General features: G+C 43.6%; 1 protein-coding gene across 1 annotated transcript; it reads right to left on the bottom strand.

Annotated features, from left to right (window-relative positions):
• Positions 1-857: 857 nt before the first annotated feature.
• LOC127297632 (THO complex subunit 1) lies at positions 858-8,904 on the bottom strand. The gene is made up of 21 exons (XM_051327943.2): positions 8,698-8,904; positions 8,463-8,546; positions 8,219-8,293; positions 7,870-7,960; positions 7,599-7,744; positions 7,409-7,480; positions 7,034-7,106; positions 6,879-6,944; positions 6,687-6,733; positions 6,492-6,563; positions 6,253-6,381; positions 6,102-6,167; positions 5,301-5,342; positions 4,507-4,623; positions 4,323-4,408; positions 3,443-3,509; positions 2,914-2,985; positions 2,743-2,793; positions 1,981-2,040; positions 1,403-1,552; positions 858-1,295 (listed from the first exon to the last, which is right to left on the bottom strand). The coding sequence occupies exons 1-21, from the start codon at positions 8,833-8,835 to the stop codon at positions 1,086-1,088; spliced, it is 1,914 nt and encodes a 637-aa protein (XP_051183903.1). The 5' UTR covers positions 8,836-8,904; the 3' UTR covers positions 858-1,085.
• Between the last annotated feature and the right edge of the window lie 4,293 nt (positions 8,905-13,197).

Genomic DNA, 13,197 nt, shown 5'->3' with positions numbered 1-13,197 from the left:
ACTTCTTTTGTGCATATGTCACTGTTGTGCTGGCCTCTAGGAGGCTTTTGAACACTGATGTTGGACCTGGATAGTTTGCCCCCAGGTTTAGGCAAGCGTCTTACCACTCTGACGCTAGATTAGAAACTGTTAAGTACTATGTTCGTTGTGTATAAGTGTTTGTTGTGCTTATGATCGTGTTTGAGCTGTTTGTGTACCGTTATACGATGGTAAGATCACCATATTTGAATGTGGTGAGGAGAAGCTGTTGTCAGGGCGCCCAAAATGGCAACCAAACATATGTGCTGTGGCTGAACAGAGATGGAACGCTGTCTCCAGGCATCCAAACAATGTGCACTTCTGTTCAGACCGGTGCAGCACAGGCTACCAAACGATGGGCCAAAAATAGCCCGTTCGCGATGCGCAGGAGCGCCCATCTCGCTGCACCAGCCATGCAGGATTTCGACCCAGGCAACCAAACGCGCCCCTTCTGAATGCTGAATGTGCTGAGTAGAACGTATAGCTGGCAAGGCGGCGCTTCTTGGCAGGGCCTTCCAATGGCTGTACAGAATCACTTCTAAAAACGAATGTGCCATGGCGCGAGAAGGTGGTTTGAGGTTTCAAACGTCAAAATTGGATTCTCGAATTTCCTGAAAACAGGCACAGCTGGCAGGCATCCTTTATACGAGCTTGCAGTGACTGCAAAATCAAAATGCCTTCAAAATGACTTCTACAGATCAACTGCGAAATGGGCCTACGATTATACAGTATAAAATTTGCTTCCAACAAAACGTAGAGCTCGATAATTGCTACATGCTCAGCTTAGAGTCAGCCTAAAATGACTAGAATGCCTTCAAAACGACTGAACTGTAAAAAAATACTGAAATGGGCCTGCGATCAAATATAATTTGAGAGTTGCTATGTAGACTGTACATGTCAGGCTAAAACATGGTATCTGCCTAGTGTTAGGGGAAACATTAGTGCATCCGGTGTGCTAAGTGCTAACTACAAGTCTCATCAGCTTAGAGTATCCCCAAAAATGGCAGTTTCAATGAAAACCGTTTCAAACATGATACAACATCTCCTTGGGAGGAATTTTCCGGTCTCTACCGACAGTCTCTACTATGCACAGTTTTCGAGTTATTATCTTCACCATCGTCTTCAGCTTCGCACTGTCCGGACTCCGGCCCAGAGACTTCGCCTGGGCTCCGCTTCTGGCCATCATCTACCACGGGATTGTCGGAATCCATTGGCACGGCGCCTTCTTCCTGGTCACCGCTGCCGCCACCATCGGTGTCAGGTGTAGCCGCAGCAACCTTCATGCAGAATTCCATGGCCAAGGCATAAGATGGGCATTAATCGCCATCAACAACGCAGAACAGAACAGCTAGCCGACATATGCTCCACAAGATGCTCCAAGTACCTGTGGCTCCTTGGGGTGAGATGAAGTGCCTTTTGTATCTTCCCTTTTAGGCCGTTTCGCCTTCTCTCCAGGCTTCGAGTTGAACTTTGCACGCACGTCGGCTGGCAAGAGTTCTGGAGGTACAACTCCTTCAATTCCGTAGTCACAAAACTGAAATAAAGCACTGGACATTAGTTTTTCTGTAACTCCAGTAACCTTTTAGCTCATAATAAAAACATGGATTTTCTGCTCAGGCTTGCATGCTCCCAAAAGTTTTAAAAACAGCATCATACTGGATTTTGTGAGAAAGCATGTGAACTGGCAAAGAAATTATGCGATAATAATATGCCCATTTGTGAGCTGTATAAAAAGGGCAGAATGAAGGGTGTCAAATTTGGTTTCTCCCATAGAGCAAATAAACATGCATATTGTTTTTGCACATATGGTTGCTAGCACACACATTTTTATAGAAATGCACATCTTTCTTTTTTGCTTTTTCCCGGAAATTTAAATTAAATTTCTTCACTCAACATGCGTGTATAATACAATGACAAAAATAAATATGCTGAGAGACTGTATAACAACTGCATGATACATACTCGAGAAAATGCTTCCAGATCTTGTCGGGCTGTAAACCGTAAACCTTTCCAGCAATAAACCTGTCAAACAAATGATGCGATTGAGACAACCAAATGTTTACAATAGAAAAAAGCAACACTGTTTCCAATGACAAGTTCAAACACAAGAAATAGACACCTGAAATCAGTGTACATGAGAAATAAGGACCTCATTTCATAAGAACTCCACTGAGCCATCGATAAAAGCACAAGAACTTTTGTTTCCGTTTAATATGATTATAACTATACCTATCTTTGTGTGGGACAAGACCTCTTACCACAGCAACAACATTTTTTTTCTCTATAGGTAACACTTCATAGCAGTATTGTGTCAGATAAATAATGGACTGAGAAGAGCTCAGTTTTGATAAATCGTGGATACAGATGCCTGCCTCCACATTTTCTTTGAAGAGGAAACATGTGAGCACAATAACACATTAATTCCCAGCTTACTACCCACAAAAATCATAAAATCCAAGGGCGAATTTTATGGCATCTGCAAAATTTATGATAACACCAAGATTTTTTATTAATTCATTTTAGCAGAACTTGTTCCAGAGAATAATATGCTTTGTCTCAATGGAGAGTTAGGTCCAACTTGACAAATCTTTTGCATTAACTTGATCTTCAAGTATGGATGACTTAAGTACATATATTGACTAAATGGAATCCAGTAGTCCGTACTAGATCAAACATTAGTACAACAAGCACTCAGGAAATGAGAGCGCCAGGATTAGAGCTTACACGATTATTTTTGTGGTGATACTCCTCCTCAATTCCAGCAGATGTGTCCATCTGCAAGTTTACATTAAAAACAGTATTAGTGGACCATGATAATATGCTGCTATGCTTAAAACAAAAGGATGGATGAACAATAGGTGCAAAATAACAATGAAGAAAAATTGAAGTGCTTACATCTTCTGCAAGTGGTTTCCAGTATTCTGCAATTACTGGTGGCCGGACTCGGTCAGGATCAGTCAAAGCATTCTGCAAAGAAGATGTGGGATCAATCGTTGGATCAATCAAAGCATTATGCAAATAAGATGTGGGGTAAAAAAATTATTGTTTTTTTTTTGAGAAAACGAAAAGGAATCTTTGCGTTTCATATCATTGAAAAGATAGAAGTTGTTACACGCCTCCTAAGATAATTATACAGTTAAGGAAATGTAACTAAGGGCACCTACAGGGAACGAATACTGGATAGTTCATTCAACTGAATGGGGCAGTAACTTACAGAAAAATTGTACAGGGCCCCTGTCCTATGAGTATCCCCACTCAAGACTCTACAACATTTTCTATAGAAAGTAAATTTGGAAAGTAAGAAAACACAACTTTTTCAAAACTCTAACAGTACCTAAAAGGGCCTAAAACCGATGCACTTTGCACCTTATACATTGGTACTCGATCAAATACACAATAAAGGGAAGTTGTAGCGACAACATACAGGGTTTAGTTCTGCCCATTTCCACAGTTGGGCAAGTTCTTTGTTTCCCAGTCTCCACCTTAGCTTACTACAATGAAAGAAAGGAGTATAATTAGGAAGCAGTAGAGCACAACATAATAAGCTCTCAACATACAAGGGTGGAAACAGCTTAAAATTCAATCACCAACCTGGCCAGCATTGACCATGCCCTAGATTCTTTTTTATCACAAAATAAGACTATTAAGATTGGATTTGGCCTGGAATTTCTGGTAAAACAATTGTGCTACAGGAACTGGTACAGTGAATGGGAAGTGTGCTGGGTCAAAGCATTTATGCAGAACTTTCTAAGTAAATTTGTCTAATGTTACCCTTTCACTGGAGAAATCTAGAACGCGAAATTACTATGAGAAAAATTGATGCAGGTATCCATTCCGACATCCTTTATTGCACAATAATGTCATATTTTGCACGAGTTTGCACAACATAGTACGCAACATGAACTACAAATATAACAACCTATCTAACTACACCAATCAACATGAATAAGTTTTGATACTTGATAAGCATACCAATCTGAAACTGGTCAATTCCATGATCAAGCCAAACTTAATCAAGAAGTGGATAGTACAAAATTCCAAATAACTGCAATAGACTCCAATCTCCCAAAAGACTGTTGAGTCCTGGGCAATAATAATGATATCAGACTAGCGCAAAACAAGCTAGACATAAAACTCCTATGTTTGCTTCACGATTTCACAGAAACGTGTACCCTTTTACACCTGGTTCTGACCAAATAGACACTGTGTAGAACAGAGTGCTTAACCGGATATATAAATCATCACCAACAATCCACTTATTGTATAGAAAATATTAAACTGCCTGAAGAAAGCAAGTACCATACCGTTTTCTGCCAACAGCTTGATCTGTTTTCTTCTTTTCAAAAGGTTGTTTTTCAAATGCTGGACATCCATCTCTCTTCCACCAAACCTTTTCAAAATGCAGACAGAGGGATGAGAACTGGGAGTGAGAGAATTGGAGTTTCTATATTGAAATGTAAGACTTGCATAGTGCAGCAAAATGCATACCCAGTTTTTCTCCCGTTCAAGAATATGCTCAATGCTTTGTAGGAATTCCTTCCCTTTTGGTGGAATCATCTCCAGAAGATTCTTAACACGCTCTTCACAGGATTTGATTTCCTCTTTCTGATTAAAGTGGAACAATAGATGAGATTGTCTGATCCACAGAATTAAACATAACTGAATGATGGTTCAAGAAATATCTTAAAGAAACCAAAGGATAAGTAAGAAAATCTCCATTCCTGATTTAATATACTACCATATGCCCCTGTGGCCCAGTTTATTTGTATCAGGCAGTCACAGTTGATAATAGTTGACCCTGTTATACTGGCTGACATGCAGTACTTGATGCTAGCACGACTTATATGGAAACACCTTGCTTTAAACAAAATGATCAAATACCACTACATAAAATAAGCATTTACCTATACCTGGAGCCCAACTGAACATTGTGAAAAGCATATACAATAGGCCATAACAAATGTTTCTACACGCATATGTATACATATAGGAGATCAGGAGTAGTAGGTATACATGTAGGAGATTAGGAGTAGTATCTGCCCTGTGGAGTCACACAAATACCAGGTATAACAGACACCCAAAAGGAAAGGTTTTCATGAGAATGCACATAGCTGTCTCAAGTGTCACAATATTTAAACAGTTATGTAGTGAGACATAAATATACTAAAATTTGACAATTACTAAATAACATTGTTCCAAATGTTTGTAGCTATGGCATCTGAGTTTACATATAAGTAATATCTGTACATTGAAAATAAACAGTCAAGTTATTTATTGCTCACCATGCTCTCGGATGGACCATCTTTGTCAGTCTTTCCAGGCGCCTGAGGAACAAAATAACTTCGTCAGAAGTCCCCTCAAGGATAGTATCAGGCTATTGCTGATATGAGGGGAAAAGTGAGATAATTGTCGTCTGTAATGATTGCAAGATTTTGCAACTATGTTCCAGTTCAGACTTCATTACCCAACAAAGAAGTAGCATTGATATAAGCCTTACTTAGTTACAACTTTCCTTCCAATTATTCTCAAATGCATGCCTGCATGCCAGAGTTCTACAACATGTTTATGGTTATTGGGCCACAGGCAACACCAGCAACCATAAGTGACATGCTTACTCTTAACTAGGTATGGGAGAAACTTAGCGATCGCATCGCATACTCAACAGGTAGTGTCATTCAACATAGCAAGAAGCTGGCCAGCGTGGAACAAAAGCAGGTGATGTACAGGAGATAGAAAGCGAAGAAAAAAACACCTTATTGTCATGTAGCCATGTGCAGTCACACAGCATATTCTGCCAAAAAATACATGTATTTTGGACAGAGAACAGGTTATATGCATATAAATAAACAAAACTAGGATGCAGTGCCTCTCAAAAAAAACTAGGATGCACTGAGACAAAAGAAATTTAAGATATGTACAGAGAGAAGTGTTATTTATGGCCCTCTTATTAGGAGTATGAGATCATGTAGCTTATATAAAGCAAAGGAAAGAGGGAAACCCTTTAATGCTTGGCAAAATTGAACAGAATGACCCATAGGCACAAACTGATGTTACATTGCTAACTAAATTCCAATTTTGTGTACCTTGAGATAGTCAAAAAATATAAGGCACTGGACAAGGATGTGCCGTCGAAAACTCGCGTCTTTCAACTGCAGATAAAGAATGTTATATGGCCATACAACATCACTTAACAATCACCAAAAAAACTAGTGTCAGGTGCACAACAAAAATTACCTCTAAGCCCATCAATTTACTGCTAGTAAGGTACTTAATATTGAAAGCAGCATCTTCCTCCTGCTCAAGGTTATTATGTTTTCCATCAGCATCGGAGAGAGGCTGAGCTTCAAATGTGCTTAGCACGACCTGAAATTCAGTTGTTAGTCAAAACAATCAGAAGTTCAGAACGAACACTTTGAACTGGAAAAGGCAAAAAGCTGCATGTCACTCAAAAAATGGAGTAGAGTGTACCATACCGTTAAATTAGAAGCAAACTTTTGCCATTTTGTTGGGTTTGTAGTAGTCAAAGCTGGGTTCCTGAAATGCTCCTGAAGTGGAAATAAAACACAATATTTAGCATTGATACAAACTGATGCTGAGAAATGGTCAAACATTTGAGAGGTATGATGATTATTTTTCATCCTAGAGATTAACAAGTATAATATATCAACCTGTAGACTCCACAGGGTCTGGTAGAAGTTGAAATCAACAGAAATTCCTGAGATACAAAAGTGAATTACGCAATGCTATTATTTACAAGACATTTACCTGAAGATAAGAAAAACAGGACGAACTGGCAAAGTAACATTAACAAATATCAGTAATATATAATGGTGTGAGTTTTATCAGACAATCATACTCACCATCGGTGGCATCTTTCTCATACTTTGTTTCATTTGATGTGTTGAAAACTCCCTTAATGTTGAGAGCTGATGAAATAAACCCCCAGAAGATAGTTATAACTCCTTACGAGCAAGAATCAAACTAGCTAGAACAGGGGAAGATGTAATATGCAAACCTGAGCGCTCCGATAATGGAAAGAAATGTGCCAGAAACATGATAATACGTCCACAGAATACCACATCGTTTGACTGAAATTCATAATATAGAAAATATCAATAACATACTTTGTACCAAACAAACTCCAACAAATAAAAAGAGTGCCAAGCTCGATGAAGTTAAGCGTTAAAGATCATTTCACTGATAAAGCCAATAGTACATTTATCACACAAATAAAGGTGTCAATAGCAAAGTTTTTATTGAACACAGTTTTCAGCTCATAGTATATAAAACCATCTACCAAGGAAATAAATAAATATCAATTTAATCACTAGTATGATAACTACAACAAATTAGTTTAAAGATTAGGCAGAACAACATAACCAGATCTAACCTTTGAAAGCCTTCGAAGAAGTTGGTTGCAAGTCCTCAGCATAACCAACTTGCCACGCCCAAATAGTTCTTGCTAGAAATAACCAAAAAGGATGTTCCATTAGCAAAACCATGCACATACAACATGTGTGCCACACCAGCACCAGAAATCATTACTGAATGAGTAACTGAGAGAACAAATTCACAATTACCTTTCCCAAGATATCCTGTTTGCTCTCAATATACCCAAAGACATCTTTGCAGTCTTTGATAGTTGACATGTCTGTCAAATCTTCTAACAGCTGGAACACCATACCACCCTCAACATGCCCTCTTTCACAAAGGTAAAGCATGATATCTGACAGGACAAAACTGTCATTTGTTAGGATAAAAACAAACACTACACAAGGACTAACAAGTGGTCAGAAACCGGTGCTGGCTGTAAAAATATTCCGACAAGACTGTTGAAGAACTGTGACTTACCAAGAAGACGCGTTATCAGGCAATTACTTTCTCCGCTATCCAACGAGTTTCCATATTGCATAATTCCTTTATCCGACTGGACCGCAGATGACTAGTAGAGCATAAATGTAAAACAAATCAGCAAGCAATAGCAGGTTCTAGGACTGCATGATCATCAGGAAATAAAAGGTGCATTGACTCCTCTCAAATCCTATCATATCAGGGCAATTTGCATCCAGTTATCGACCAAAATATAGGACCGTTTAGCAGACTGTATATACTGGTAGAGCACTGCGATAAATGAAAATGTGCAGATCCCTTTGGCACAAACATAATTATAACCACAATCTTCTGTGATAAAGAGGCTTACAACGAGTTCCTGCAGCAGCCTTCGGAGCGCGTTCTCCAAGGACTGGTTCTCCTCGAGCACCAGCACCGTTTGCTTCTGCCGAATCAGATGAGAAACCAGCTTGTAATACATGTTATGTATTTATAGGACAGCACACATCAAGGATTACCAAATACAGTAAAGCAAAAAAAAAAAAACGGCTGCTGGCCTGCTACCAACTCATCATCATCTACCAAAAGGGTGGCAAGCAAGTCGAATTGTGCACCTGAGGCTTAATTGCTTCCTGAACTGCCTGGAGGGCGAAAGCTTCCGGAGATTCATTCCTGGCCAGAGCGGTCCGGAACACTCCCTGCGACCAAGCAGATAGTCCGAGGTTACGGGAGAGTAGAGAAACAGTTCCGGTCGAACTCGCAGCGTGTCCTCCAGCGCTGTCCCCTGGCGCGCCGGGCGGACCCGGTGTACGGGAGGGAGAGATGGAGGAGGGTGGGGAGAGGGCTCACAATGATGCGGTCGCGGTCGGCGTGGCTGGATACGGCGGCGGACGTGGATGGAGAGGAGGAGGTGGGCGCGCGGTCCTTGGTGAGGAGGATGCGGAGGCCGGAGTTGGACGGCGGCGGCGGCGGCAAGGGCTCCGCCATGGTGAGGTAGGGTTCAGCGAGTCGGAGGGGAGTGGGATCCGGTGACTTACCAAAACGGCGCGCCTCCCCTCAGCATCCACCGTCCATCCATATCCTACGGCACACGCAGATGGTTAGGAGGGTAGTGGCACCCACCCCAACAGAGTTCGTCAATCTCAAGACCCGCCGGATCAGATCTTTGACGCAGTCTCTTGGAGGTGCTCATAGGGTAGGGTGTGCGCGCGCGTTCATAGGGGTGAGTGTGTGCGTATATGTGTGAGCGTCTTCGATTGTACTGTGTTTCGAAAAAAAAAGACCCTCAAACCGCAAATATGCTGATGGAATGCACCGGCAATCCGAAAAAAAAGCCGTGCAGATTATATACGCAAAAAGGAAACTTTATAACAGCATATTTGTGAATATACCTAGTTAGGAACTCGAAGATACGTCGGCCCATACACACGAATCATAACAATGAATTCTATGGTCGTATCTTCCCCTATGCGAAGATACTCATCGACATAGTTTGCCGGGTTGCCGTAGCCGAGGATGCACATCACGGCGGATATCTTTTGATGGACGCTAAATCCTATCAGCCCAGCCGCATTTCTCTTGCGCTTAAAGTAGCGCATATTTATCTCGCAAGCATCAACGATCTTGTTGAACAAAGATTCACGCATACGTTACCAATGGCGAAAGAGATGAGGCGGATATGTGGGTACCTCGGCAAAATAATCTCTCATGAGCATATTGTTCCCACGAGCGTGGTTTAGAGGGATGCAAATCCGCCCCATGGTCGACCCCTGCAGCTACTTCGGCCTCACGTACATGATCTCCTTCGCCGCGAGGATTATGGAAATTAGCTCGATGTCTTCGTCGAGCAAGTCCTCCAAGTCGGAGTTTTCGAAGGACAAAGAGTCCCCCATCAAAAACAGCTCGCACGGGTCCATCTACAAGCGACTGATGCGAGTGAAATTAGGACCGACAGTGAGTATTCCGCGGCAGCGACAAAACCACGGGTCTTGAGAAGAATCAAACGGCGGCGAAGGTTCACATCCCTTGGAGGCGGCGAATCTGTGGTCGATTCGCGAGATTCCGTGGTCAATTTGGGCACAGCGACGGGGGAGCGAGCGCGGCGGTGCGGCAGGAGTGTTTCTACTTGTCAGATTTGAGGGGGGGGGGGGCTTGCGCAAGCTAGGATCTATGGCGGTGCGCAACGCTGGAATAGGCGCGCCATGGGAAGAGATGAAACTTTTTCGCTTCAACGCGGAGTGGGGATGGAGTTCGCGCTCGGACAGCCTCGCGAAACTGGGTACCGCGGCTCGAAACTAGATGGCTCGGAAAAATATTTTCGGATGCAGGTTCGATGATGTGTCTGGATTGACCCTTTTTTTCCTCTAAACCTGCAAAACGACGGTTATTATGCGGATGCAGGTTCGATGCGTGGTTTGCTAGAGTTGCTCTTAGACCAATGCTGAATCGCCAAAGTTTTCGTTTTTGAGCTAGAACGGTGCCCGAACAGAATCCCCATTCCGGCCCGCATTGACTTTCGCGATGGAGTTAAACCCATTACAGCCTGCAAGATATGTATATAAGCAGCAAATGGAGGGTTTGGATGCAAAATACCGCATCCATTTCTCCACTCCATCCCGCCACTGCCACACCTCCGCTCCGAATCCCGGCGACGCCGGTGGAGGAAATCAAATCGTTGCTGCCAAAATCTTCCTCTCAACCTCTTCTACCTTGTTGATGGCGCCGCCCAATTTCGCGCGTGGAGGTCGTGCTTTTCCTCCACGCGGCGGCGGATCCGCATCGGCAAGGCGGGCACAGGAGATGGAGGCCGAGCGCACGACGCGCATCTCTGAGCCAGCTCTACTCCCCGCAATGCGATCGTTGCGGGTTCTTCCGCGGCGGCGACGCGCTCGGCGGCTCCGCTCTCATCGATGTGGCCGCTACCTCCGATCCCTCCATTGGATCTAGACTCCGGCAACGAAGAGGACGAAGACGACGCGGCGGGCGAGGCGCTACCTTGCCATGGCCCACCTAAACTCTCTCACCATCGTCGTCATCGACGTGTGGGAGAAGGCCAAGCGGGACCGCGACCTCGTCGAGGAGGAGGAGGAGGAGCACGACATGCGCAAGGCCAAGCACACCTCCATATGCTCAGAGATGGCGAGGCGGGGGTTCATCATCGTCGACTATTCTGATGACGACTCCGACCTCTCCGACGAGGACATCGAGGAGAGGAGTGAAATCGCCGGCGCCGGTCGCCACCCCCAAGTCCGGGTGATAATAGTGTAAATCCTGGGGTAGCTTAACCTTGTTCTAGTTTCTTCTTTTGCAAAATCTTGGAAAAATTAGGATGAACTGCTTTAATTTAGTTTGAATTTCCGGTGCAAAAAAAAAATCAACTACATCGTGTTTGCGGTTCGAGAATACGGTGTCTGTTCGGTGCATCTTGTTTTTCGCAAGAATCCGCGCGATGTGGTACGCACGGTAGAGATGCTCTCATTAGAACTCCATCCGTTTTTAAATAAGATATAACTATAAAAGAATTGTTGTTGCCTGTCTTCACAACATATAACTAGATGCAAAATATTAAACTAAAAAAGCATAAGAAACTAGGTGAAATTCCCCCAAGCTTGAATTGTTGTTGCCTGTCTTCACTCTTCATTTTTTGGTGATGATGGATTATAGTACTTAGTGATGGTTGTCATGACATTCATCATAAGGTTGTAACCTCGTTTGTAGTCCTTGGCCGCTTGATCAAGATTGCCCGGATCATTTAGAGGAGTAAAGTGAAGTGGAACAGAATACCATGAGATAACCTAGAGAACAGACTACACACGACTAGTTATTTATATCAGTCTGAGATGGGCAAAATACCGGTGAAAAATAGACTAAACATCACAAAGATTTTGCACATGCAGAGGCCAAATGTGTGGGGTGACATATAACTACCGTGGAATTTTTTTGGTCCCAACCAAGTCCATGTCATGTGCATGTGCGTTGTCGCCCTGAAGGACCCTATGTTGCAGTCACATGGTCAAATTTTCAAGGGCATCAATAATCTTTCATACCGCACACGAAAAGAATAGACAAGGCCTTAATAAGTCTGCACTAGTGATGCCATAGATAATATAATAATATACATTGGATATGGAGAATCCTAGACTGTAACCGGTCAAATCGTCGTTGTATATGATAGGATATGTTGGTCATCGCGACGCTCTTGTCTAGATTTGTCTCCTGGTTTGATCTATTTTAGAAGACGAACAGAAGACGAACCTGTAGGGATTCGTTGCATAGAAAACAAAAAAATTCCTACTGCGAACACGCAATCCAAACCAAGATGCAATCTAGAAGACGGTATCAACGAGGGGATTATCGAGTCTCACCCTTGAAGAGATTTCAAAGCCTACAAGATGAGGCTCTTGTTGCTGCGGTAGACGTTCACTTGCGGCTTGCAAAAGCGCGTAGAAGATCTTGATCACGGCGCCACGAACGGGCAGCACCTCCGTACTCGGTCACACGTTCGGTTGTTGATGAAGACGACGTCCACCTCCCCGTTCCAGCGAGCAGCGGAAGTAGTAGCTCCTCTTGAATCCGGAAGCACGACGGCGTGGTGTCGGTGGTGGTGGAGAAATCCGGCGGAGCTTCGCTAAGCGTGCGGGATGTGGAGGAGTGGGGCGGCTAGGGTTTGGGGAGAGGGGGGCGCCGGCCACTTGAGGTGGTGCGGCCACCTTGTGCTTGTTGGGGTGGCCGGCCCCCTCCCCTTGGCCCTCATTATATAGGTGGAAGCCCCAAGTGTTGGACTACAAGTCTCCGAATAAGACCCGAACCCAAAACCTTCCATGTGATAGGGAAACCTACCCAAGGTGGGAATTCCACTTGGGGTGGGATTCCCCCCTTCCATGTGGGGGGGTGGCCGACCCCCTTAGGGGAGTCCACTTGGGACTCCTCCCCCTTTAGGGTTGGCCGGCCATGGAGGTGGAGTCCCTTTGGGACTCCACCTTCCAAAGTGGTTTCTTCCGGACTTTTCTAGAACCTTCTAGAACCTTCCATAGAACCTTCCGGATCATTTTAAATCTTATAAAATGACTTCCTATATATGAATCTTATTCTCCGGACCATTCCGGAACTCCTCGTGATGTCCGGGATCTCATCCGGGACTCCGAACAATATTCGAACTCCATTCCATATTCAAGTTCTACCATTTCAACATCCAACTTTAAGTGTGTCACCCTACGGTTCGCGAACTATGCGGACATGGTTGAGTACTCACTCCGACCAATAACCAATAGCGGGATCTGGAGATCCATAATGGCTCCCACATATTCAACGATGACTTTAGTGATCGAATGAACCATTCACATACGATAC

This window comes from Lolium perenne, chromosome 4 (genome assembly GCF_019359855.2).
Source record: "Lolium perenne isolate Kyuss_39 chromosome 4, Kyuss_2.0, whole genome shotgun sequence".
Lineage (NCBI taxonomy): Eukaryota > Viridiplantae > Streptophyta > Magnoliopsida > Poales > Poaceae > Lolium > Lolium perenne.
This window is presented reverse-complemented; position numbering and strand designations above follow the sequence as displayed.